Genomic DNA, 26,686 nt, shown 5'->3' with positions numbered 1-26,686 from the left:
ATCTTGGGCATTCTCCCCAAATCTCACCCTAACTGGTCTTTTGGCCGAGCTCCTATGCCTTTTCTATAGGCCACCCCAGGGAACCAGCCTCATAGTTTGGGAAATCACTGGCTTAGATACATATTCCACCAAAAAGTCATAGTACAAAGGGCTGAATTACTGACATTTAGGGGCAGATTTACCTAGGGTCGAATATCGAGGGTTAATTAGCCCTCGATATTTGACTGCCGAATTGAAATCCTTCGACTTCGAATATCAAAGTCGAAGGATTTAGCGATATTCCTACGAATGAACGATTCGAAGGATTTCAATCCATCGATCGAAGGATATTCCCCATAGGCTAACATTAGCCTCGGTAGGTTTTAGGTGGCGAACTAGGGGGTCGAAGAATTTTTTAAAGAGACAGTACTTCGACTATCGAATGGTCGAATAGTCGAATGATTTTTAGTTCGGATCGTTCGATTCGAAGTCGTAGTAGTAGTCGAAGGTCGAAGTAGCCATATTCGACCATTCGAAATTTGAAGTATTTTTTCTTCTATTCCTTCACTCGAGCTAAGTAAATGGGCCCCTTAATGTAAGGATGTACCATATCCAGGATACGGTTCTGGATTTGGCCAGGATTCAGCCTTTTCACAGCAGGATTCAGATTCAGACGAAACCAAGTGCTTAGCCGATCTGAATACAAATCCTTCAAATAATGCAATTTTTCTTAACCTAATTTTTTCTTAATAAAATTGTTTTTATCTTCAACCCCTTCTGTCCCTTTTTGCATTTGCAAATGAGCGTTTGGATTTGGTTCAGGACTGGGCCAAAGCTGAAGGATTCGGGATTTGGCCAAATCCTAAAATGGTGGGTTCGGTGCATCCCTAATTCAGAGAGATTTTTACATGCGAATAATTAAAGAATCTGTTTGGGACTAAATGTTTCACGCGCAACAGCTTTCTTCAAATAATAATAATAACAGTACAGGAATGGGACCTGTTATCCTAGGGTTTTCTGGATAATGGATTTTTCCGTAATTTGGATCTTCATACCTTAGGTCTACTAGAAATTAATTTAAACATTAAATAAACTCAACCGTTTTGCTTCCAATAAGGATGAATTATATCTTAGTTTGAATCAAATACAAGGTATTGTTTTATTATTACAGAGAAAAATTTAAATAATCTTTAGAAAATTGGATTATTTGGGTAAAATGGAGTCTATGGGAGATGACCTTTCTGTAATTCGGAGCTTTCTGGATAACAGGTTTCAGGATAACGGATCTCATACCTGTAGAATAATTATTATTATTACTCAGAGTTGTTTTTCTATCATTACATATGATAACATTGCAGTTACTTTTCCAATACTCTGTAAACATATTTATTCAAACATTTGCCTGGGAGAAATTTGCTAAACCACCGGCTTTCTTGTATTGCAGATGTGTCTTACTCAATCACTGCCATCAAGCCCAGAGTGGATGAAATGGTTTCGGTGGACACACACATGTATAGCCACAGATGGAAGCGACAGTCAGTGGATACAAACAGACCTAGTGTTGGACAAGACTTTCCTGACATGTTCCTTGAAGGTACAAATGAAAATGGCACAGAGATTGAGGTACATTTCTCAAATGTCAATTTGGTTTTGTTTGTTTTTTTTAAAATGTCACCATACCATTAATTTTGGAAAAGTAACGTAAATTAAAAATTAAATTAGAAAAGGAATTGAAACTTTGCAATGGAATATTATTCATTACATTACCTTTTAAAGGTGGTATTTTTTGGTTGCATAAAATAAACTTTATTGCCTACATTGCATGCTGTGGCACAAACTACAGATATGGGATTTGTATCTGGAAACCTGTTATGCAGAAAGAACAGAATTATATCTCCAATAGAGTCCATTTTAAGACTTAAGATAAATGATGCCAAAAAACCCAACAAGTGCATGGGGCAAATGAATCGGCTAACGCTAGCTCAAATTCGCCAGCGTGATGTAATTTCGTTACTTTGCCGATTTACTAACGGGTGCTGGCGTATATTCGCTAGCGAAGTGGACCTACTCTAGCGATACTTCGCACCCTTACGCCAGGTGAAGTTGCACTATGGCCAAGGGGCGTAACTACGCTAATTCACTAACTTGCGCATTTTACTGAACGGTACCTCTTGCGCCAGACTTTACTTCGCCAGGTCAGACCAGGCGAATTTCAATACAATAGATAGCAGTTTGTCCAAAAATAGTTGAAAGAGTGCTGTTCTGTCCCAAAAAATGCTGGCGTCTTTTACTTTTTTAAGGGTGATAGTATGAAAAATGGCGTAACTTTTTTTGGGGGTACCCTCCTTCCCCCCTACATTTCCTAACATATGGCAACTCAGTGATACAGTGGGCACATGTATAGGGCAAAAGAACACCTTTATTTTATTTATTAAAGGTTTCCTGGGCTTGTGTAGTGTAATTTAGTTGCTGCAGCATATACGTCCATTATATTTTAACTTTGCGCTGTGTGCAAATTAGGCATTGCTAGCGTAACTTCGCTTTTCCTGACTAAGTAACGGTAGCACAACTTCACTACCGTTCATCTCCCTGAGCGCAACTTCACATTTTATCACTGGCGCAACTTCGGATCTAAGTGAATTTGCCCCCATGTTACTGACAAAACCACCCTATTATGTTTTTGTAGTGTTTACATATTTTTCAGCAGATTTTGGGCATGGTGTTAATTAAGGAAAGATTCCCACCCCCATGAAATCTTGATTGATCTTAATGGGAACTTTTATCCCAAATGTTATGTGATTTAATTAATGCAGTTTTACTTAGAGTATTTCCGTTCTCTATATCTATAATTATTTCATTGTATAAAGCATTATTATTCCAAAATCCACCACGACGTCTGTTGTCGGCTGGAGATGTTGCAGTTAAAAATTGTAATTAAAAGGAACAAGACAAATAGCAAATCCTCTAAATTCTGAATGGCTAATTAAAGTTAAAATTATGTTAATGCTCCCTCCTTTGCTTCACAATTACACACACTTTTCCAGCCCCAGAATTTATCAGAATGCTAATTAATTTTTTATTTCAGAATGCGAATGCATTTTTATGTTTACTAGGCAGACCCCATATTGCCACGCAGGGCCGGAACTAGGGGTAAGCAAATAGGCAGGTGCCCAGGGCGCAAAGCTGGAAAGGGGTGCTAGACACGTGCCTTCTCTATCACCTACCCCATGTCCGGTCCCCTCTTCCCCACGGTTTCCCCATCAGCGCTTCCGCACATGCACGTTTTGATTCGCTCATGCTTTAACCATTGTTGGGAATAGTCATGGCAAAATGGGCGAGCGCATGCGCAAGATGACTCGTGCATGCTCAAGATAACGTGCGCCTGGCCCAGCTCTGTTGCCATGACTATTCCCAACAATGATTAAAGCAGACCTTAGACCCAGGGTTAAAGACTTGCAGACTAATTATGCTTGTGTAGGAATGAACCCTAGTTAAGCTGTCAATACATGTAACAACAATATGGTACACATATGGTGGTTCACCTATTCTGACTGATATCCATGTACAATGTATATTTGGATAGTTTGGATATCAGACAGATTTCAAAAATCCATTTGCCAATCGACCATGTTGGCCAGATCATCGGCCGATGAAGTAATTACATACCTCCCAACATTTTGGAAGTAAAAAGAGGGCCAAAATTTTTTTTCCCGTACGTAGCGCAGCAATTTTTCGACCACACCCCTTTCTGTGGCCACACCCCCTAATTAACATGTTTGTTTTACAAAATTTGGCAGGTTATGAAAGTTTGAAAATATTTCTCCTTATCTAAACTGTGTTTTTGTGTCTCAAAATTGTTACAAAGTATCTTATTTGCACCTGTTAACTGTTCTGGGCTCTCTGCTAAAAGCCAATTAAGTGAGAACTTTGTTTCTTTTTCTGGCTGTTCAGTGCAGAGAAAAGAGGGACTTTCCAGTACAAATGAGGGACTGCGGGTTGAGCTGTCAAAAGAGGGACTGTCCCTCCGAAAAAGGGACAGTTGGGAGGTATGAAATTAGGAGGGGCCACAGTTCTTCACTTCCTGCATTTCTGATCACTTGGGCTGTTTGCCAGAACAACTGGAATAGTAGAAAGGCATCAATACCATGTAAGGCCCCCACATATGCTCTTATGCTTAACCTGGTCCGCTTCCTGCTGAACATCATTAAAAGTGCTGTTGCTGCAAATTGGAAGTTTAAAAAATATGTAAATGAGTAAAACTTGCTAAAGATAAGGCCCACAACCCAACCTGTGACATGCAAACCTGTAACTAACCCACATCTATACTCTTTTTATTTGAATCTCCCTGCTTCAATTTGTTAAATGGCAACCATTAAGCTCAATGACAGAAACCAGAATGGAAGGGGCAAGTTGAATTAAAGGGATACTGTCATGGGAAAACATGTTTTTTTTCAAAACGCATCAGTTAATAGTGCTGCTTCAGCAGAATTCTGCACTGAAATCCATTTCTCAAAAGAGCAAACAGATTTTTTTATATTTAATTTTGAAATCTGACATGGGGCTAGACCAGGGGTCAGCAACCTTTACTATCAAAAGAGCCATTTTGCCCCCTCTTCCACTAAAGAAAAATAGTCTAGAGCCGCAAAACATAAAACAGATTTTTAAAACAGACTTTTAAAAGTTTTAACCTTTTTTCAATTTTAACTGTTACAACAACAGAATACAACAAACAGAAGTGCAGTGTGTATGTGTAGGCCTACTTTGAAATAAATCAAACACTAAATAGCCCTATTAAATGCTAGTGTTCTCATCTGTTTAATTTAAATTCTGTTTCTGAAGTTCAATGCTGATCTTCCTTCTCTTGTCTTGAGTTTGTGACCGTGGTAAGGACCATGATGAATCATCTTTCTGCGGCTCGGTCTTGCCTGTCACTCCTGGGATGTCAATACAGCCCTCGCACCTGCTGGCGGCTTCCTGAGTGTGCGACTGCAGTTAGCTAACCGTTAGCTTACCCCGGTCACACAATCAAGCAGCCGCCAGCAGGTGCGAGGGCTCTATAGCCGACCTAAGCCGCAGCAAGTAGGATGAAGAGCCGCATGAGGCTCCGGAGCCTCAGGTTGCCTACCCCTGGGCTAGACATTTTGTCAATTTCCCAGCTGCCCCTGGTCATGTGACTTGTGCCTGCACTTTAGGAGAGAAATGCTTTCAGGCAGGCTGCTGTTCTTCCTTCTCAATGTAACTGAATGTGTCTCAGTGGGACATGGGTTTTTACTATTGAGTGTTGTTCTTAGATCTACCAGGCAGCTGTTATCTTGTGTTAGGGAGCTGCTATCTGGTTACCTTCCCATTGTTCTTTTGTTTGGCTGCGGGGGGGGGGGAAAGGGAGGGGTTGATATCATACCAACTTGCAGTACAGCAGTAAAGAGTGATTGAAGTTTATCAGAGCACAAGTCACATGACTTGGGGCAGCTGGGAAATTGACAATATGTCTAGCCTCATGTCAGATTTCAAAATTGAATAGAAAAAATTCTGTTTGCTCTTTTGAGAAATGGATTGCAGTGCAGAATTCTGCTGGAGCAGCATTATTAACTAATTAATTTTGGAAAAAAAATTTTTTTCCCATGACAGTATCCCTTTAATTTGCTCACTGCAGGTGTAAATGAGCCTTTATATTATAAGCCCACCAACTGAAAGCCATTTATTGGTAGCCTCCTTGCTTTATTATCAATACCCAGCATTTATGTTCCCTAATTTTTATCTAATTATTTCTAGTTGTTATTCCCATTAATTTCATCATTAGAAATATTGTTAAAGTGATACCGACATGTTCCTATAAAAATCATAGGAATGTGTCAGTATCAAGTAGTTGCTGCAACCGCAATAGTTACCCTCAAAGCCGCCCCCAGCCTTGAACCTTGGTGCAGCAGATCAGCTGACACTACTAACAGATCTTCCATATTGTTTCGGTGATGCTGGGCTGGGGGCGGAGCGATCCTTCCATAGGCTGAAGTCCTGTTTTCATTCGTAATTAGCCTAAGGAAGGATCGCCTGGGATCAGCATCATTGAAACAGCAACGAAGCTCTTTTAGCAGTGTCGGAGGGGTCGGGTTAATGCAGGTTCATGGGTCTGGGGGGAGTGGCTTTGAGGGGAACTATAGCGGGTGCAGCACATACTTGATACTGACACGTTCCTATGATTTTTATAGGACTGTGTCGGTATTGCTTTAAATATAGTTTAAAAAAAGAAGGAAAAATATTATGCACCCTAAATATGATTAACCCTAAAGTTATGGAATTTAAGATATTTATGTTAATAGTAGGGAAAACAAACTCTGAAATACTTTACCCAGTCTGTAAAGTGAGGGTGTCCCTATTGTACTGTAGTAACGGATAAAGCTACATACTGCAGGCATTTTCTGCATCTCAGCTTGCCTAGACAAACCAGATATTTAAAAAACACATTTATTTTGTGTAATCCTCAAGGAAAATGTTTGTGATGTAGTCAGCAGAATAATGTTGGAAATCAATAAAAATGTCAAGTTGCATGGAGTAAAAATAGTGAGAAAAGAAATAGAAAAAATCACCCTGCTACTCTGAGTAATAAATCACAGATGCTTGAAATGTTTATTAGGAGCATGCTTGATATTTTATCCTTTAAACTAGTTTATAGACTAGTTTATCCTAGTAACAAGTAGGGTTGCAACCTGTCCGGTTTTGACCAGACAGCCCGTTTTCAGAAAGGCTGTCCGGATCAAAACTGCATGCCCGTTTTTCAGAATTAGGAAAACCGGGCATGAGTTTCCTTGACCAATCACCGATCTCCATGTCATAGCCCTGCCCCCGTGACACTATCACCCTACCCAACAATGTCACAAACACGCTCCCCCGGGACTTCACCTCCCGTCCATCTTTCCGGATGGGGAATGGTCAGTGGCGTAACTACCGGGAGAGCAGGGGGTGCGATTGGGCACGTCCCACGCCAGGGCCCACCCCCCTCTAGTTACGTCTCTGGGAATGGTAGCACCCCTAGTAACAAATGGACCTCACTGGTTGGCAATGTTAGGTTCTATATTTCTTTTGTGCTGATGAGGAGTCACCAGCAGGTGACATTTTTGGAGGTGAAGTGGAAGAGAACAAGGGATAGATTGTTAGGCTGAGATTGTAGGCCACATTAAAAGCAGGTCATCATTCCCTGATAATTATTCTTGCTGGGACATGACCACTGCCTCAATTTAATTTGAGTTTAATAAAGAGAACTGGGAAAGCTTTTTAAAGCAAATATTTGAAACCTTTCCTGTAAAAATAAAGTACACTGAAAAAAATTGTTACCCATTATGCCTCAGGATTCACGATTTAACCAGAAATAATTATAGCATTGGAGTATTATTAATTTCTTTCATTTTTTAAAATTATACAGAATTATCATTTGCCATTTTTAGTCATTTAATAATAAGAAAACAGTAAGTATGGGGCATGTAATTCCTTTCAACCTGTACCTAAAACCACTTGAGAGTCCATGGATCCTATTTAAAAATTTTAAGTTATAAACCTGTAAAAGAGTAAAAATGTGTACAATTCATCCTTAAGGTGTTCGTTTAAAAAAGCCCTGTAAAATCTGGTATTGAGGTCAGTAGGATTTTAGAACAATTTTCGGCCAGAAATTGTTTACCGCTTGAATTTGTCCCATTGACTTGGTTTTAATTTCTGTTTTATCTGTTATAAAGATACTGTCGCTAATTGTAATGAATTCTATTCATTAATTCATGATAATACATGACATATACTTTATCAGGATGCCATTTATTTTACACCAGCTATTTCTTTTTTATTCCTTTTTTCAATATCTTTTTGTTGCCTTTTTAATAGATTTGTATACTTCTTTAGTTGCTCAGTTACTATGGTTGAAAGATCCAGACGTCCATCAAGATCAACCTCTCAGCCAACAACTCAGCACTATTGATTTACGCAAGAGATCTAGAAGATAACTAACTGTGTTGATGTAGTATCACCAGTATCCCATAACAATAAGAGATTTGTCTACTTCCACAAGTGCATTTGTGGTCCCCACTATTACCCCGCAGTCAATTGGACATAAAACCCCTTTCACTAAAGGTACAGGTATGGGATCCGGTATCTTTAAACCAGTTATCTGGAAAGCTCTGACTTACCGAAAGGCTGACTCTCTAGCCAAATAATCCAAATTTTTTAAAATGATTTCCTTTTATTTTTTTTAAACAATATCTTGTGTTTGATCCAAACTAAGATATTAATCTGTATTGGAAGCAAAACCAGCCTGTTGTGTTTATTTAATGTTTACTTAATTTTTAGTAGACTTAAAGGTATGAAGATCCAAATTACGAAAATATCCATTACCTGGGAAGCCCCAGGTCCCGATCATTCTGGATAACAGGTCCCATACCTGTACTTGCATCACAGCTCCTTGCACTATTGCAGGGTTGCCTAAAAGAAAAGGTAGATCGGAATCTACCAGTAGACTTTTAGCTTGTGATCAGTAGATCTCTATACAATGTCAACAGCTTATATAAATCAACCTTGTTAAGGTTACACAATTGAAATAATTGTTTGTTAAATATAGCAATATACATTTCCTCATAAATCAATATTTAAGTGATATTTTCCATGGAACAGAATGCTAACAATGCTTTTATGGATGTAGATCATAATGGGACATCATCACTTTGGGGCAGATTTACATATGGTTGAATATTGAGGGTTAATTAACCCTTGATATTCGACTGCCAAATGTAAATCCTTCGACTTCGAATATCGAAGGATTTACCGCAAATAATTCGATGGAACGATGGAACGAAAAATCGTTCGATCAAACGATTAAATCCTTCGATTTAATCGTTAAGGATTTTAATCCATCGATCTGACGACTTTTCTTCGACCAAAAAATTGATAGAAAGCCTATGGGGACCTTTCTCATAGACTAACATTGCACCTCAGTAGGTTTTAAGTGGGGAAGTAGGGGGTCGAAGTTTATATTAAAGAGACAGTACTTCGATTATCGAATGGTTGAATATTCGAGCGATTTTTAGTTCAAATCGTTCAATTCAAAGTCATGGTCGAAGTAGCCAATTCGATGGTCGAAGTAGCCAAAAAAAACATTTTTTTTATTCTATTCCTTCACTCGAACTAAGTAAATGGGCCCCTAAAAGTAGACCTCACATTAGTAAAGTATGGGCACTATTTGTATAGTTGTGCTCAGTGCCGCTTCCTTCCTGCCTTTCATTTTGAATCAAGTACCTTTGCCCCTATTGACACATGGGAACCCTAAAGCTTCCGCCACCTCCGGACTAGTTGGTAGATCCAGGCTTTCCTCAGCCCCCTGCATCAATTGCCACATTGCACCGGACACCAGGCAGACAGCTACTTTTGCTACCTACCAAAATATTTGGCGCCACTGGACCCAATTAGTGATGAATCACATGCACATTTGCATTAGTTTTTGCAATTGGGTGCAGTTGCTCTAGGTGCAGTGAAATTGTATCGAGCATTGCCTCTTTGCGACCACCAGAATTTGCATTTTGGAATATGCGCTAAGAAACACCTTCAGTACTGCAAAATATTGAGTGATTATGACTTATGACTTTGACTAGAAGGTGTTTGATCATTATTTTGGTCTCTGTTGAAATGTGTGAACTCTGATCGAATCTGTAACATGTACAGAATCTTGTAAAGATGTTTAGTTTACTAATTAACTCTACCGAACATTCCGTGCCTCATACTTGGATGGAACACTGTGCTTAGGAATAAAGCTCTAAGGAACACAATAATATCAAGTCTTCTCATTACATTTTCCAAGCCTCCGCAAGTCTGATATTAGAGATAAATTCCTAAACTGTCTGAGATCTTAAAAAGCTGGAAATAAAGTCCCAAACATACCACTCTAAATACAGCTACATCATTAGGAGTACCATTTTATAATTCATTATTACATCATAACTCACAGTAAAAAGGCTTCCATGATGGGGACATGTCACCTATTCTTTGGTTGCCTTTGGTCACTCTAAATACTCTGGGCCTGACGGTATCTGTAAGCATGGGTAAACAAATACAGCCACCTAGTGGTATCATCAAAAAAGGATGCCAAAAAAAGACAATTTCCTTCATTCCCTGGGGCACAAAAACGAACCAATAAGCAGGGGGGGAATTTGGTGTTCTGTTTATCCAATTTCAAGAAATAAAACCTCGTTGACTTGCTTTTATTAAATAACAGGCAGAATACATTGTCGACAAGATTAACCTGAACGTAAGTGTTAGTTGCACATTTTATATTATCTATTACGGTATTTAATGTTTCCTTACACAGAGGGAAATAGAATTCTAATTAAAACAAATAAATAAATAACCAAGTACGTACTGACTTTGATTCCAGCTGTGATTGGAGTTATTGGGAAATTGGTTAAAAAAAGTTATTGGGTTATACAAGGATCTAAGAATATTACATATGTATTCATTTCTTTTCTATAAATACTTTTATAAATTCTTAATCATTTATTTTTCCACCATCCCCTCAGCCCTTGGTGGGGTGAATGCCATAGCAACTCTATTTTCTGACAACATTTTTCATCGCCAGAACCTTACTCTATGCCCTACTCTAAGGGGGTTATTTATCAAGCTCCAAATATTCGAACCTTGAATAATTTGTAGTTTTCGGAGGGGGAAAAAACTACGAATCTTTTGAGATTTATTTAAGTCCGATGATCTAAAAACTCTGAATCTGAAACCCCGGCATCTAAAAGCTCTCGAGGTCCTGTATAAGTCAATGGGGAAGGTCCCAGTGTCTGCGCTAATGTCTCTACCGATATCCGAGGAGTTTGTGGTTTCTGTGCAAAAACTTTGAAAACTAAGATTTTTTCGTAGTTTTCGGGGTTTTTGCGCAGAAACCACGAACAATTCAGAGTTTTCGGGAAAAGCTCCTATTTTTCAGGCTTTTTTCTTTATAAATAAGGTTCATTTGGGCAATCAGAATTGCTCGGATTTCTAACTTATAAATACTGAGATAAATTCGGACCTTGATAAATAACCCCCCTAAGGGTAGGACATGTAGAGAGTAGATTTAGAGTAATCCTCTATAACAGGCTGTAGAGAATTCATGCATATATATATATATATATATATATATACATGTTTTTGCTGTATATTTGTTCATTTAGTTCAGGCCATGGCTATCCCCTTCCCTTGGCTGTGGTTAGGGTCCCTCTATATCAATGTTTACCAACCAGTAGCTCAAGAGCAACATGTTGCTCTCCAACCCCTTGGATGTGGCCTCAAATCAGAGCCTCAATGTAGGTTGACAATCCACATAGGGGCTACCAAATGGGCAATCACAGCCCTTATGTGGCACCCCAAGAACATGTGTCATGCTTGTGTTGCCCCCTAACTCCTTTTACTTCTGAATGTTGATCACGGGTTCAAAAGGTTGGGGATCCCTGCTCTATATCATATTATCAAACATTTGCCCCATAGGTATATATATTCATTGTTAAACGGCAATCTATCCTACAGACAATGTTCTGCCTGCAATATCACATACCCAGCGCCGTTTCTGTATCCATTGCCGCCTGAGGCGGCTCCAGTAATGCCGCCCCCCCAGCCCGATTCACGCTAGTGCGGAGAGCACAATTGCGCTCTCTCGCCCTAGTAAAGCCGAATTTCCGGTTCAAAAACCGGAAATTCGGCTCTTAAAGGCACCAGGAGCGGCTTTTTGCCGCCCCTGGAAACCTAGCTGGCGATGCCGCCTGAGGCGAGCGCCTCAGCTCGCCTCATTGGCGGATCGCCCCTGCACATACCTCCCAACATTTTGGAAATAAAAAGAGGGACAAAAAGATTTGAAAATGTTGTGACCACGCCCATTGTTATGGCCACACCTAATTACCATGTTCGTGTTACAAAATTGGGCAGGTTACGAAAGTTTGAACACATTTCTGTGTTTTATTTCTGTGTTATTACAATTTTGCTAATGAAGGTGAAATTACCCTTTAAGCTGCTAGTCACAGATTCCCCAGGTTACGAGACCTGCTTATCGTAATGGTTACAATTGTTTCTTTGCTTATCTTAAATTGTTGCAAAAGTATCTAAGTGTACCTGTCACATATTCTGGGCTCTCTGTCAAAAGTCCATGTTAAGCATATAATTACAAATTTCCTTTCTCTGTAATAATAAAACAGTAGCTTGTACTTGACGGTTACTAAGCTGCATGAATCCATATTGGTGACAAAACAACCCTATTGGGTTTTTTCCACTTTTTAATGATTTTTAGCAGACTTCAGGAATGGAGATTTAAATTACAGAAACACATACCATATCTGTGCTGTGTTACAGAGACTTTTCCTGGGAATGTCGGTAATGGATTCTTCTACAGACCTGTTCCCCAAGTTGCTCTTTTTCATCTTTCTCCTTCGAACTAAAGAACACAGTACGGCACCAGTATATGTAGTTGGTTTTTTTTTTCCATTTTTTCAATTTCAGATGATAGCTTTTGGCAGTACATATAACATATTTTTTTCTGCACATCCCTAGATTGGGAAAAGCAATAATGTGTGATGAATTTGTGATGGACTGGCTACATAATATATACTGCATATTTTTTATCTTGAGGGACCTTCTCAGCAGACTGTTTCCTTTGGTTGATTTTTTTGTCTTAGAGTAAATCTATTTCTGAATCTTGAGATCAGCCGAGAACACCTCTCGGGTTATCACAGTCAGATTTATTATTATAGTTTATTGAAGGACAGACATATGGCGGAGCTTGGGCAACTATTCTGATAACTTCCTACTTCTAAATGCGACAAGCTGTAGTGAGTGAAATAATATTACATTCAGGATCAGTCTAAAACTGCTTTTTTCCTTACTTGGGCTACATACAGTAATTGACTTTCGTTATGTAATCTTTGTCAAGATGGAGTAAAATGTATTCATTAAGATATTATCATCTAATGATGAATTTATCAAAGGCTAAATTTGCCTAGCATTATTTATCTATATATAAAAATCCTTGCAAAAGGGGTTTCGTTTTTACATTTGTCATGGTGTTGAATGGCTTCTATGTCTTAAAGGGGTTGTTCACCTTCAAACAACTAGTTGTTTTCCCATAGATCGAAATAACGACTTTTTCCAATTACTTTCTATTTTCTATGTGTCACCGTTTCTCTAATATTGAAGTGTAAAGTGTCTTTTTTTCACCTTCGAAAGCAGCTCTGGGAGGGGGACGCTGACTCCCTAAACTGTTATAAATTGATACATTTAGTTGCAACATTATAATTGAATTACTGAGCTGCCAGACTCAAACACCAGAGACAGGAACATTCAACTTTAAACTTAGATTTTGGAAAAACAGTAAAAAAAATAATTAATGGAACGTAATTGAAAAAAGTATATTTCTGGGGAACAATCTGAAAACAATTGAACTGAAAAAAGTGTTTGGATGGTTAAAGTTAGTTGCGCAGGCACAATTTCGCATATTCAAGATATGCGTATATACACGCACGCACAAGGGGGACGTGTACAGGGAGAGACGCGCATGTGGAGGGGTAAGCAGAAGCAGAAGGGAAAACGCAGAGGGGGAAGCAGGGGGTGGAGGGGAAGGTAAGACACGGAGGGGGAAGCAGAAGTAGAAGGGGAGGCGGAGGAGGAAGCAGAAGGGGAGGGGAATTAGAAGACGCAGAGGGGGAATCAGGAGGCGGAGGGGAAGGGAAGACACGGAGGGAGAAGCAGAAGGGGGAGCACAAGAGGAGGCAGACGGGGAGGGGAGAGAGGATGGGAAGGGGAGAGAGACACGGAGGGGGAAGCAGAAGCTCATGGGGAAGCAGAGGGGAAGGGAAGACGCGGAGGGGGAAGCAGAAGGGGAGGGGAAGGGAAGACACGGAGGGGGAAGCACAAGAGGAGGCTGGCGGGGAGGGGAGAGAGACGCTTAGGAGGAAGGGGAGGGAGACTTGGACGGGTAGGCGGAGGGGAAGGGAAGACACGGAGGGGGAAGCAGAAGGGGGAGCACAAGAGGAGGCAGACGGGGAGGGGAGAGAGGCGCTTATGGGGAAGAGGAGGGAGACACGGATGGGAAGGGGAGAGAGACATGGAGGGGGAAGCAGAAGCTGATGGGGAAGGAGAAGGGGAGGCGGAGGGGAAGGGAAGACGGGGAGGGGGAAGCAGAAGGGGAGGTGGAGGGGAAGGGAAGACTCCGAGGGGGAAGCAGAAGTGGAGGGGGAAACACAAGAGGAGGCGGACAGGGAGGGGAGAGAGACGCAGACGGGAATGGGAGAGAGACGCGGAGGGGGAAGCAGAAGGTGATAGGGAGGCGGACGGGGAGGGCAAGAGAGACGCGGAGGGAGAAGCAGAAGGGGAGGGGAAGAAGAGAGAGACGCGGAAGAGAAAGCAGAAGGGGAGGGGGATGTGGACGCAGAGTGGGAGATGAGCAGAGGCGGTCTAGGGGTGCCCCATTTGTAAATCCGGGCCTGTTTACAAAACAATGGGGTTTATTAGTGCATATTCCCTGGTTCCCTGTTTCACTAGTAATGCAGTATCTATGCAAGTGCATATTTTCTCAAAACTAGGGATCCAACTATTTACCTGCCTTATATTTTTTTTACAGGCTGGCACATTCCTGCATGGTTGAATTTCTTGGGACAAGTGTAACCTGAACTGAGCATTGGTGTCGGTGTCATGCTTGGTCCTTTCCATGCCATAAGCTTTTATAGGAAAGAAACCAAAACCAAAGGATTGATTTTACTGGCTTTATCCTTCCTCACTTGCAGCTTTTAAAAGGAAAGAGATGAACACCCATTTTTAAGGCATAAGACCACTATTAAAAGGGATGAGTGTGGGGGAAATGTGGCCATACTTCTGGCATAATAACTCTGCTAAAGTACAGAAATACACAAAATGGGGGTTTGTGGGACAACTCCAAGGAATGACTTTTGACCCATCTGTTAACTAAAATCTGACATGTGACTTCTGCATGAAGAGAGACCGATTGAGTGGGGAATACTGAGATATTGAAGAGTAACTTGATTATTTCAGTAACGACACAGAATTTTTAATTGATTATGTTTCCATGAGATTATTATTAGTGTTATTATTATTACCATGTATTTTTAGAGCGCCAACATATTGCGCACAGCTGGTGATGATGAGCTGAAGCTATTACTACATTTTTATTTACATCATAGTTCCCCTTTAAAAACACATTTTCTCTGTAGTAAGACAGTGCCTTGTTCTGGATGTTAACTAAGATTAGCATAAATCCTTACTGATGGAGCTTCACATTATGTAAAGAATATTTTCAAGTCCAAGGCATACTGGACGGATGATATTCCTTATTCCTGTACTATCATTGTTCTTCACTGGTAACAAAAAGTGTTTTTTTTAAAAATATTATCATTAGAGTCTTGTAAGATATAATCATTTAGAATTTTTCATTTTGAGGTTTCTCATCATTTCCTGCTCTATCGTTATGTTATGTAGTTTGATTTGTTAATGTGTAGTTGAGTTTAGTTCCAGTTACAGAGAAACAATGTCAGCAGATTGCAAATAGTTTTCACTCCATTTAAAAAGCAGATTCATTTTGTAGAGATGCCACGTGCCGCTGAAAGCCCTGCAGTTAGTTTGATTTAAATAACTAATAGATTCCTCAAGCCTGGTTTGGGAGATGTGCCCTTGAACAGCTGAAATGGAATCCAGCCATGAGCTGCGTCCTAGGGTTTAGTAGGCCACTAGGGTAATGAGAATCGCAAGTGAACACAACAATTGCATTAGTAGTGCAGTAAACAGATTGAAGGCGAACAGACCTCCCTTTGTTTTAAACTTACAACCATACTTCCCAACATTTTGGAAATAAAAAGATGGACAAAAAAGTTCCCGTGCGTAGAGCGGCAATTGTTAGCCACACCCATTTTTGTGGCCACACCCCCAATTACCATGTTCATTTTACAAAATTTGGCAGGTTATGAAAGTTTGAACATATTTCTTTTCAGTGTCGGAGTTTTCCTGGTTTCCCAGTGGGCCAGTCCGACACTGTTTCTTTTGTTATTACAGTTTTGCTAATGAAGGTAAATTGCCCTTTAAGCTGTGAGTCTAACTTTTCCCAAGGGACCTGTTATCTTATATTGTTACAATTACTTATTTGCTTATCACAAAAATTGTTACAAAAGTATCTTCTCTGCAGCTGTGGCTGTTCTGGGCTCTCTGCCAAAAGCCAATTAAGTTAGAAACGTTGTTTCTTTATCTGGCTGTTCAGTGCAGAGAAAAATGGGACTTTCCAGTACAAACGAGGGACTGCGGGTTGAGCTGTCAAAAGAGGGACTGTCCCTCTAAAAACAGGACATTTGGGAGGTATAATCCCCACCATAGGTTGATCAATGCACAGGCTTTCCTAGGCAATAGCCTAGGGTCTCAATGTGATCAGTGGCCAGTCTAGCTTTTTTCAATTATTATTTCTATTTTCTTTTTTATTAATTGTATTTGCGCTTCTGGTTCTCGTCATGTGCACCAGTTGGGAGAAGAAGGCAGGTAAGGGTGTATAGGATCCAAAGTTTCAAAGAAAAACCAGCGCTCACAGCACGAGGTCAGGCTCATGGAGAAGAGAAAAAGAGAATAAAAAAGAAGAGAGAAATTTCCGCCAATATGGTGTAGTATTTTCTGGATCTGCCATATCCAGAGACAGCGGTATTCTATATGTAGCCTCATATATATAGCCACATCTCATTAATGTTGTAACCTGACCTACATAGTTGCCTTTAACAAAAGGTCCCCGGGTCCCCAGTGCTAGTGCTGAATCTCAAACTTTGGAAGAAAGGTTGGTGGCTTCCATCCAACTAATATGAGGCTAACTAGCATGAGAATTTTATTGGTTGCTTAGCACTAAAAGCAAAATTATACCCCTTAGTGCTCATTCAAAAAACATCTGGGGTCTTGCTGAGCTCAGCTCATCATACCTTTGCACCTTAACTTGCCAGTCTGAATAACACGTAAACAAGAAGCTGGGTAGTTGGCAGAAGGTATGACACCATAGCCCACCCCTCATGAATACTGAAGTGCTGAACAAAGGAAACAATGTATTCATGTGCACAGTGCAGCTCCTTGGATGTCTATGGGCTCTAACAGCAGAGCAAAGTATAACATATTGTGGATTATACCAGTATTTTTGCACTTTGCACCCAATACTCTCATTATATTCAACACATATATTTATTATACCATCATAATTTCTTCAGTCCATGAATGTGTCAATGCACTTAAAACACATGTGGGCACAATATACTATCACTGGTCGAAGCAAATGTATATGGACCAAATATAGTGGCAGGAGAGCATGCACAATATTAATCATTGACCCAATAAAAGAGCAATGAAAACAACACATATGTTATGTGTCAAACCATGGAAATATTTACCCCCTTATGGATATTGCTGCTATAGATGCTGCACATTGAAAGGGGCCTTGAAGCATCCCCGCCCAAATGCATCCACATCGCTTCTGAATCTTGTGTTTTAGTTGGACATTTAACTATTATTAAACCCCCCTAAATATGCCTACGAAAAGTTTCCATCTTAATCCGTCTTTTTTTTTTTTGGCAGAAAACTAGTAAATTCCATTTGATTGATTAATAAGAGTTGTCAGATGGAGCAAGTAGATTGTTAGGGGTTACAAGACCAGGGTGATATTTCCAAGATGCTGTCTAACCCCCATTAATATATTTGCACTTTGATTTATTTAGGATAAAGACATTTGCTTCTCATTTGAAACCAGCACTTGGAAAATGATTCATTTATAATTAATCCCTTAATAAGATGACCTCCTCTGAACTTTCTTTTAAATTCTGGAGCTCAGCGCAATAAAGCTCTAATTTCTGTAGCATTCATTTGGAAACCTTTAATACATCAGTTTATTCAAGTGTTTTATTTCAATTATTTAATTGGTTAAATTAGTGGAAATATTGTTATTCTTCTGCCTCTTTGTGAAAATAAGAAATCTATCTGAAGCTGGCTATAAATATATAGTGAATAAAGTACCCCCTCTTGTAAAATATAAGGATATTATAAGTTACCGAGGAGTTTCATGACCATATAAAAACATGAGGCCGAAGGCTGAGTGTTTTTATACAGGTCATGGAACTCCGAGGTAACTTCTAATATCCTCATATTTTGCAACTGGGGGTACTTTATTTATTATAATACACACGTTTCAGTGAGTCATGTGACAGAAATGACATCAGAACTCACCGTTTATACATGATGACATCAGAACTCACCGTTTATAAGGATATAATTTACAAGATATTCATGGCTTTTGTGTATTATACAGATATAATCATACAATTCATACAATTTTCAGACCGTGATGGGGTGGAGTTGATGACATTGAGTAGGGACATGATGTCTGGGGACAGAGCAGTGCATCACAGATCGGTAGTGGCCAGATTTTTGTATGAGTTTCACATAATAAAAACCCCAACAGGCATCTGTGAACCAAACAACACCAAGAAAAACCAACCTGTTTGGTTTAGCATTGGACAAGTGTACAACTGTTGCCTAAAGGTGTCCTGTTCCAAATGATCTGTAAGGCAGACCTTGACCATGATTTAATATAAAGCAAACTGGAAAAATACTGAGATCATTTAAAAAAGTGACCCGTGAATATTAAAAGGATACTGTCATGGGAAAAAAATTTTTTTTCAAAATGAATCAGTTAATAGTGCTGCTCCAGCATAATTCTGCACTAAAATCCATTTCTCAAAAGAGCAAATTGATTTTTTTATATTCAATTTTGAAATCTGACATGGGGCTAGACATATTGTCAATTTCCCAGCTGCCCCAAGTCATGTGACTTGTGCTCTGATAAACTTCAATCACTCTTTACTGCTGTACTGCAAGTTGGAGTGATATCAACCCCCTCCCTCCCCCCCCCCAGCAGCCAAAGATAAGAACAATGGGAAAGTAACCAGATAGCAGCTCCCTAACACAAGATAACAGCTGCCTGGTCGATCTAAGAACAACACTCAATAGTAAAAACCCATGTCCCACTGAGACACATTCAGTTACATTGAGAAGGAAAAACAGCAGCCTGCCAGAAAGCATTTCTATCCTAAAGTGCAGACACAAGTCACATGACCAGGGGCAGCTGGGAAATTGACAAAATGTCTAGCACTATGTCAGATTTCAAAATTGAATATAAAAAAATCTGTTTGCTCTTTTGAGAAATGGATTTCAGTGCAGAATTCTGCTGGAGCAGCACTATTAACAGGTGCGTTTTGAAAAAAAACATGTTTTCCGATGACAGGATCCCTTTAAGTGAATATGAAATGAAAGTCTAGAGTTAACCATAGGGCGAGTGTCAAAAACACCAGAAATGTGCCCCAAATAATGGGTTTGATAGATAGTTAATGGTGTATGGAGCTAAAATGTGTTTGTCCCACTTAAGGTAAATAATAAAAAACAGAAATATTATTTCTTCTGTCCATGAGTAAAACAAAAGAATATAAAATCTGCCATGAAACTTCAGTGAACATCGAATTTGTGTATTTTATGGCCATTTTCTCTCAGGCAGTTCTTTTTATGCATACTTAATCTGCTGCAATTCTCCATTCTGTATTATGCGCATGGTCATTAATCAATATGGGGAAAATTTAATTTGTTTTCCACTACAGAAATAAGGGAATGCTGATTATGTGCTTGGAGTCTGATACATACAGGGCTCATTCTTTGCAGGCTGTTAAATTCATGTGTTTTGAAGAGTTTTATTTCTTCCATTTTGGTTTTCTAATTAAAGATCTGTCACCTGAGGAAACATACAGCATTTATTTAGGCTCAGGTATGAATAGACTATATACAGTAGTTGCCCATTGTTCAACTAAGTTTCAAAAAGGATCTTTTATCAGGACCTGTGGTTTTGCAGATCAGGAATTTTTCCGTAGTTTGCATCACCACACCATAATAAAAATAGTTTAAAGGAGAACGAAAGTTTTTTTGTACTTGGGGGTGCCAAATGTTAGACACCCCCAAATGATTGTATTGACTTACCTGAAACTCTGGGCTGGTGCTCCTAGCAGCAGAAAACTACACGGAGCACCACGGAGCGATTGTCACGACCGGCACCCAATACCAGAACAAGTGCCAAGCACCCTAGTCTCGGCTCGGCTTTACCAGTAGTGTGACCACGGTTGGGCTTCGGGAGGAGCCCTCAGCTTAACGAGGGGGTGCAAGGCGAGATGTTCTGGCAGGCTAAGGGGCACGGCTGTTAGCAAAGTCTTTTGGGCTGAAGGTCACGGTACAAAAGGATTAGGCAGAAGGATGGTCAGACAGGCTGGGTCGAGGCAGGTGGATATCAGAATCGTCAGGCAGGCAAGGGTCAAACCGGGTTGTCAATGAAGGGGTTAAGCTGGAAGAGTTGTCGTAGGCAGGCAAGGGTCAGGATACAGAATGCAGAGTAGTCAGGAAACAGGCAGGAGTCAAAACCGGATAATCAGGACAAACAGATACAGGATCAGATGCACAAGGCTCAGGAAACCACTAGAAACCAAGTTCTATCACAGGCATCTGTCAGCAGTCAGAATGGGCCTTTTATAGGGGAAGAATTTCGCGCCGAAGAACGTTCGTTTTTGCGCCAAAGTGCGCTGGCGTGATTACTTTAAGAGGCGCGCGCCGCACGCCCTAAGAACACTAATGGCGTCGGGAGGAAGAAGGAGAAGGAGCGCGGCGGCACCACTAGACCACAAGGTATTTTTATTACAGCAATCCTCTTCTAGCTTCTTCTTTCTTCAAATTTCCCGGGGCACATGCATGCGCAGTAGAACGAAATAGCTGACTTTTTAGTTAAAGTTCAGCTTTTCGCTCTACTGCGCAGTGGCCCATAAGTTCTGGAAGTGTAGTACTTGTGATTAGTATCCTCCTGAAAAACAGACATAGAAGAGCCTTTTTATTACAGTTTCTCTTACCTACGCAACACAGGAAGAGGATTGCTCCGTGGTGCTCGCTGGAATAACCCCGGCCAGTGCAGTTTTCTGCTGATAGGAGCACCAGCCCGGGGTTTCAGGTAAGTCAATACAATCACTTGGGGGTGCCTAACATTTGGCATCCCCAAGTGCACAAAGTCTTTCCTTCTCCTTTAAGCATGCTGTAAACCCAATAAGATTGTTTTAAATTGATTGCTTTTATGGGAGATAGCCTTCTTGTAATTCTGAGCTACTGGATAACAGTTTTCCTGAGAATAGAACCCATGCAATTCCCATAATGTTGTGCTATATGTTCATCAACATTTGTTCAATGTTGTTTATCAATTTAGATGCATCATTGGCCTGCCATGTATGACTTATCCTGTTTCCATACCAAACACTTGCGTTTCTGCATGATGAGCAACCCCAGCTTCTGTTGTAGAAAGAGAATGTGGCCTCTCGGAAAGGTGGCATGGCTAGTATGGATTAGCCATGTCCATAACTGTCTTCTTTTTTTATTTGTTATATTTGTAGATAACAAGTTGCCTAATTCCAGGCAGTGTCATTCTGTGGCTATTATGCAACTCAGGTTTTGTCTTACATAAAAAGGGCATTAACTCAAGGGATGAAAACATAATTCTGCCTCTTTATAGGTCCCTGGTAAGGCCTCATCTGGAGTATGCAGTGCAGTTTTGGACTCCAGTCCTTAAGAGGGATATAAATGAGCTGGAGAGAGTGCAGAGACGAAGTGCAACTAAACTGGTTAGAGGGAGGGAAGACGTTGACTGTCAAGGTTGGGGTTGTGGTTTCTCGAAAAAAGACATGATTATACTGTATGAGTATATTAGAGGATATTATAGGGTCATTTTACCCATAAAGGGGATCACTGCATCAGAGGCCACCCCTTTACACTAGAGGAAAATAACTTTCTGAAGCAGCGGATGTGGTTCTTCACAGTGAGGACAGTGAGGTTGTGGAATGTACTGCTGGAAGATGTTGTGACCGCAGATTCTGTTATTGCTTTTAAGAGGGGCTTAGATGATTTATTGGACAAGCATAATACATAATAATAATGACAATAAGTTTAGTTTTATGTTACTGTATATAGTGTAGGTGTGAGTGTGTGTCATTTGGAGGGGTTGAACTTGATGGACTGGGGTCTTTTTTTAACCCGACGTAACTATGTAACTATATTGAAAGGTATGTGATGCCCTCTTTGTGCTAAATACCCCACCAACAATTCAGAAAACAACATTCATATAATATGTATGATGTCCAGAAGACTGTCTTTTTCTGTGTTGTGTAGGTAAGAAGACTAATAAAAAGGCTCTGCTATATCTGTTTTTCAGGAGGATACTGATCACAAGTACTACACTTCCAGAACTTATGGACCACTGGATTCTGCCAGTCGGGATTTATGGGTGAACATTGATCAGATGGAAAAAGAAAAAGTGAAGATTCATGGAATACTTTCAAACACACATCGTCAAGCTGCGGTAAGTATTATAGCTGTAGTTTTAAGCTTAAGTTTTTTGAAATCTGACATGGGGCTAGACATATTGTCAGTTTCCCAGCTGCCTCCAGTCATGTGACTTGTGCTCTGATAAACTTCAATCACTCTTTACTGCTGTACTGCAAGTTGGAGTGATATCACCCCCCTCCCTCCCCCCCCCCCATCAGCCTAACAACAGATAGCAGCTCCCTAACACAAGATAATTGCTCCCTGGTAGATCTAAAGACAACACTCGATAGTAAAAGCCAAGTCCCACTGAGACTGATTCATTTACATTAAGTAGGAGAAATAACAGCCTGCCAGAAAGTAGTTCCATCCTAAAGTGCAGGCACAAGTCATATGACTGGGGGCAGCTGGGAAACTGACAATATGTCTAGCCCCATGTCAGATTTGAAAATTGAATATAAAAGAATCTGTTTGCTCTTTTGAGAATTGGATTTCAGTGCAGAAGGCTGCTGGAGCAACACTAACTGACTGATGCTTTTTGAAAAAAACATGTTTTCCCATGACAGTATCCCTTTAACTATTTTTGTACATTCTACTTTTCATTTTCAGTTGCCTTTGTCCTTTTATCTTTTTAAAAGCTATTCACTTTATATCCTTCATTTCAGTTAATGTTCCCATGTCCTCCTTTCTTAAACCCTCCTTTTCCTTTACTCCATTTTTCTTCTGCCAAATTTCCTAATACATTTCACCATCTGCCCAATTTTGCAGGGACTACTTTGTTCTTCCTCATTATATTTTCATGTGGTCTTGTTGGCATTTCTTTAAAACATTTTAGTGTTCTCATATCCCATATGTTTCCCTCCAATCTTTTCCCCTTCTATCTTGTGCTCTCCTTTGGGTTGCTTTATGCACTTTTCTTTCATTTTCAGTTGCGTTTGCCATGTTCATTTCTGTTGTTAATTAGAATTTTGTCTTCCATTTCTGGTTTCAGCAGGGGAAAAAGCTGTATTGTATAAACATATAAACAAATGTATGTATATCTTTATTTAGTACTACTTGTATATTCAATGCTGTACATTAAATCAACACATTCCTAGAACAGATTGGGTTCAATACAGCAATAGGTTAAAAATAAATACAAGTTACAGTTATGACTAAGTGGTATGAAACAAAAGAATGAGGTCCCTGTCCCATAGAGCTTACAATCTATGAGGGTGGTAACCCTCAAAACCAATTAGGAGGATAAAAAATACTTCAGTTTATAGCAGTTCATCTGCAAAATGGAGGCAGATGTTTTGCCAGTGCTTCAGCCTTTGAGTTTAATTGAGTTTAATTTTTGAATGATTGAAACAGGATTCTCTATACAGTTATGGAGTTCCAGAGGAAAGGAGCAGCAAGAGAGAAAGGTTTAAAGCAGGGAACAGCAGAATTGTGACCAGGTGGTGGCTGCAAGAGAAATGTGTTGAGACAAATGAAGAAATATAGGGCCAGATTCAATTCTATGAAAAAGTTTATCTAATTCAAACTAATCTTCTAATTCAATTTGATTTTTCAATAGTGTTTTCACAGATAACACCATGTTGTATGTTATTCTCTTTAAGTTGAATCTGGCCCATAGTGAGGAGTGTCGAGAAGCAGTTTTTAAATTAGTCTTTGTTAGGGATGCACCGAATCCACTATTTTGGATTCGGCTGAACCCCGAACCTTAGTGAAAGATTCGGCCGAATACCGAACCAAAGCCGGATCCCAATTTGCATATGCAAATTAGGGGTGGGAAGGGTTAAACTTTTTAACTTCCTTGTTTTGTGACAAAAAGTCACGCAATTTATCTCGTAATAGAAAGAAGATGAACTGGCACTACGGACTCCATGCAAGCGGGACAAGCCCTGCGTGTTTATTCAACATTTCGGGGACGCGCCCGAAACGTTGCGTTGAATGAACACGCAGGGCTTGTCCCGCTTGCATGGAGTTTGTAGTGCTTGCATGGAGTTTCTATGACGAATAATTGAGGGTGCCGATCCCTGATACTGTGCACCGGACCAACTTGATTGTGAGAGGCCAGAGTGTGCTGGTGGGCTTTGTGTTTTGTATGCAATTTATCTCCCAACCCATAATTTGCATATGCAAATTAGGATTCGGGTTTGGTTCGGCCGAATCCTGCTGAAGAATGCTGAATCTTGGTCGTATCCTGGATTCGATACATCCCTACTCTTTGTTCATTATCATTTGCTTAGTATCCTTTGCTTACTGGCCAGCCTTGATAAATATTTCAACAGCACATGGACCTGTTCTATTAGTTGGGGGGGGGGAGAATGAGAATTCTAGCAGCAGAATTCAAGACAGGCTAAAGTGGAGAGAGGTGTGTGTTAGTGGGACCATTTACTTGGATTAAAGGTTGCAGTAGTCAAGGTGGGATAGCGTGAGGGCATGGATCAATGTCTTAGCTGTTGCCTGTGAAAGATTATGGCAGTATTGTGCAGAAAAAGTAAAAATGTTTTGACTGTGATGTAGGTAAGTTGCCACCTGACCAGTATTTTATGCCTGGCTGGTAAAAATTGTGCTTGATGCCAATCTTTATTAACAGAGAGAAAATAGCAAAACTGGTATGTCTTTTCCAGAAATGATGGAAACCCTAAATGTAGGCCCAGATTTAGACAATATGCATAAGACTGTCTATAGCCAAAACAGAATCTTGTACACAAGGTTAGATTTTTGTTTTGCCAAGTAGATGTTTAAGACCCAAATACACACGCTGTTAAAAAAAAATATAGTAACAAAGAGAAATATTTGTTTTTGATTACAAAACTACTATGAAGATCCTTGGTCACTTGTAATCTCAGAAATAAATATTATTATGAGTATTATTAACCTTAAAGGAGAAGAAGGACAGGAATGTAGTACAGGCATGGGACTTGTTATCCAGAATGCTCGGGACCTGGAGTTTTCTGGATAACAGACCTTCATACCTTATGTCTAGTAAAAAATAATTAAAAAAGACTGGTTGTGCCCCTAATAAGAATGAATTATATCCTATTTTGGATCAAGTACAAGGTGCTGCTTTATTATTAAAAAAAAAAAGGAAGTAACTTTTAAAAATTTAATTATTTGGATAAAATAGAGTATATGGAAGGCTACCTTTCTGTAATTTGGAGTTGTCTGTAAAACGAGTTTCCGGATAATATATTTCATACCTGTATATCATGTTTTGGGCTTCTGTACCAGCCCAAGGCAACCACAGCCCTATAGCAGTAAAGATCTGTGTCTCCAAAGATGCCCCAGTAGCTCCTCATTTTCTTGCTGCTGATTCACTGCACATGCTCTGTGCTGCTGTCACTTACTGAGCTTAGGGACCCACTCACAATATACAGTACACTTAGAATAGAAATGTCACAATATAAGGCTGATTAGTAAATAATTCATCTTATTGGTAGATTAGAAACGAGCACAATTAGCACCAGAATTTAATAATTGGCCCTGTAGAATCAGCTTATATGAAAGGAAAACCTCATTTTCTGCTTGATGATTTGTGACGACCCCTGAGCTTACAGCTGCTCAAAGCGCACTGAGCATGAACAAAATTCAAGATGGGAAACTTCTGTTTTGAAGTCCTGGATCATTACTACTATAGAGATGCTGAACCTTTAGTCAAGTTCAATATCTAAAATATGGCATTTCTAGTCATTTTTAGGGTTTAGCTCTCCTTTAACATTTTTCTTAGAATTAATGTAGATTTCATTACTGGTAAGAAAAATACAGATTACCAGCAATGCAAAAATCCATGTTTTACTGGGGAGTTAAAGTTTGCCCTCTGGTCCTAAAGGGATACTGTCGTGGGAAAAAATTTTTTTTTCAAAATGAATCAGTTAATAGTGCTGCTCCAGCAGAATTTTGCACTGAAATCCATTTCTCAAAAGAGCAAACAGATTTTTTTATATTCAATTTTGAAATCTGACATGGGGCTAGACATTTTGTCAATTTCCCAGCTGCCCCAAGTCATGTGACTTGTGCTCTGATAAACTTCAATCACTCTTCCCCCCTCCCTTCCCCCCCCCAGCAGCCAAACAAAAGAACAATGGGAAGGTAACCAGATAACAGCTCCCTAACACAAGATAACAGCTGCCTGGTAGATCTAAGAACAACACTCAATAGTAAAAACCCATGTCCCACTGAGACACATTCAGTTACATTGAGAAGGAAAAACAGCAGCCTGCCAGAAAGCATTTCTCTCCTAAAGTGCAGGCACAAGTCACATGACCAGGGGCAGCTGGGAAATTTACAAAATGTCTAGCCCCATGTC

At 39.9% G+C, this 26,686-nt stretch overlaps 1 protein-coding gene across 1 annotated transcript in view; it reads left to right on the top strand.

The window, feature by feature from the left end:
* The window catches only part of plxdc2.S (plexin domain containing 2 S homeolog), a gene marked incomplete at its 5' end in the record, with an annotated part of 248,605 nt that overhangs the window by 105,294 nt on the left and 116,625 nt on the right, over window positions 1-26,686 (top strand). Inside the window, 2 exon segments of the mRNA NM_001093186.1 lie at window positions 1,424-1,602; window positions 22,280-22,426. Of these exon segments, the coding sequence (NP_001086655.1) occupies window positions 1,424-1,602; window positions 22,280-22,426 (326 nt within the window).

Source organism: Xenopus laevis, chromosome 6S (genome assembly GCF_017654675.1).
Source record: "Xenopus laevis strain J_2021 chromosome 6S, Xenopus_laevis_v10.1, whole genome shotgun sequence".
In the NCBI taxonomy this organism is placed as follows: Eukaryota; Metazoa; Chordata; class Amphibia; order Anura; family Pipidae; genus Xenopus; species Xenopus laevis.
The sequence above is the reverse complement of the archived record's forward strand: the minus strand, read 5'-3'. Positions and strand labels throughout refer to the sequence as shown.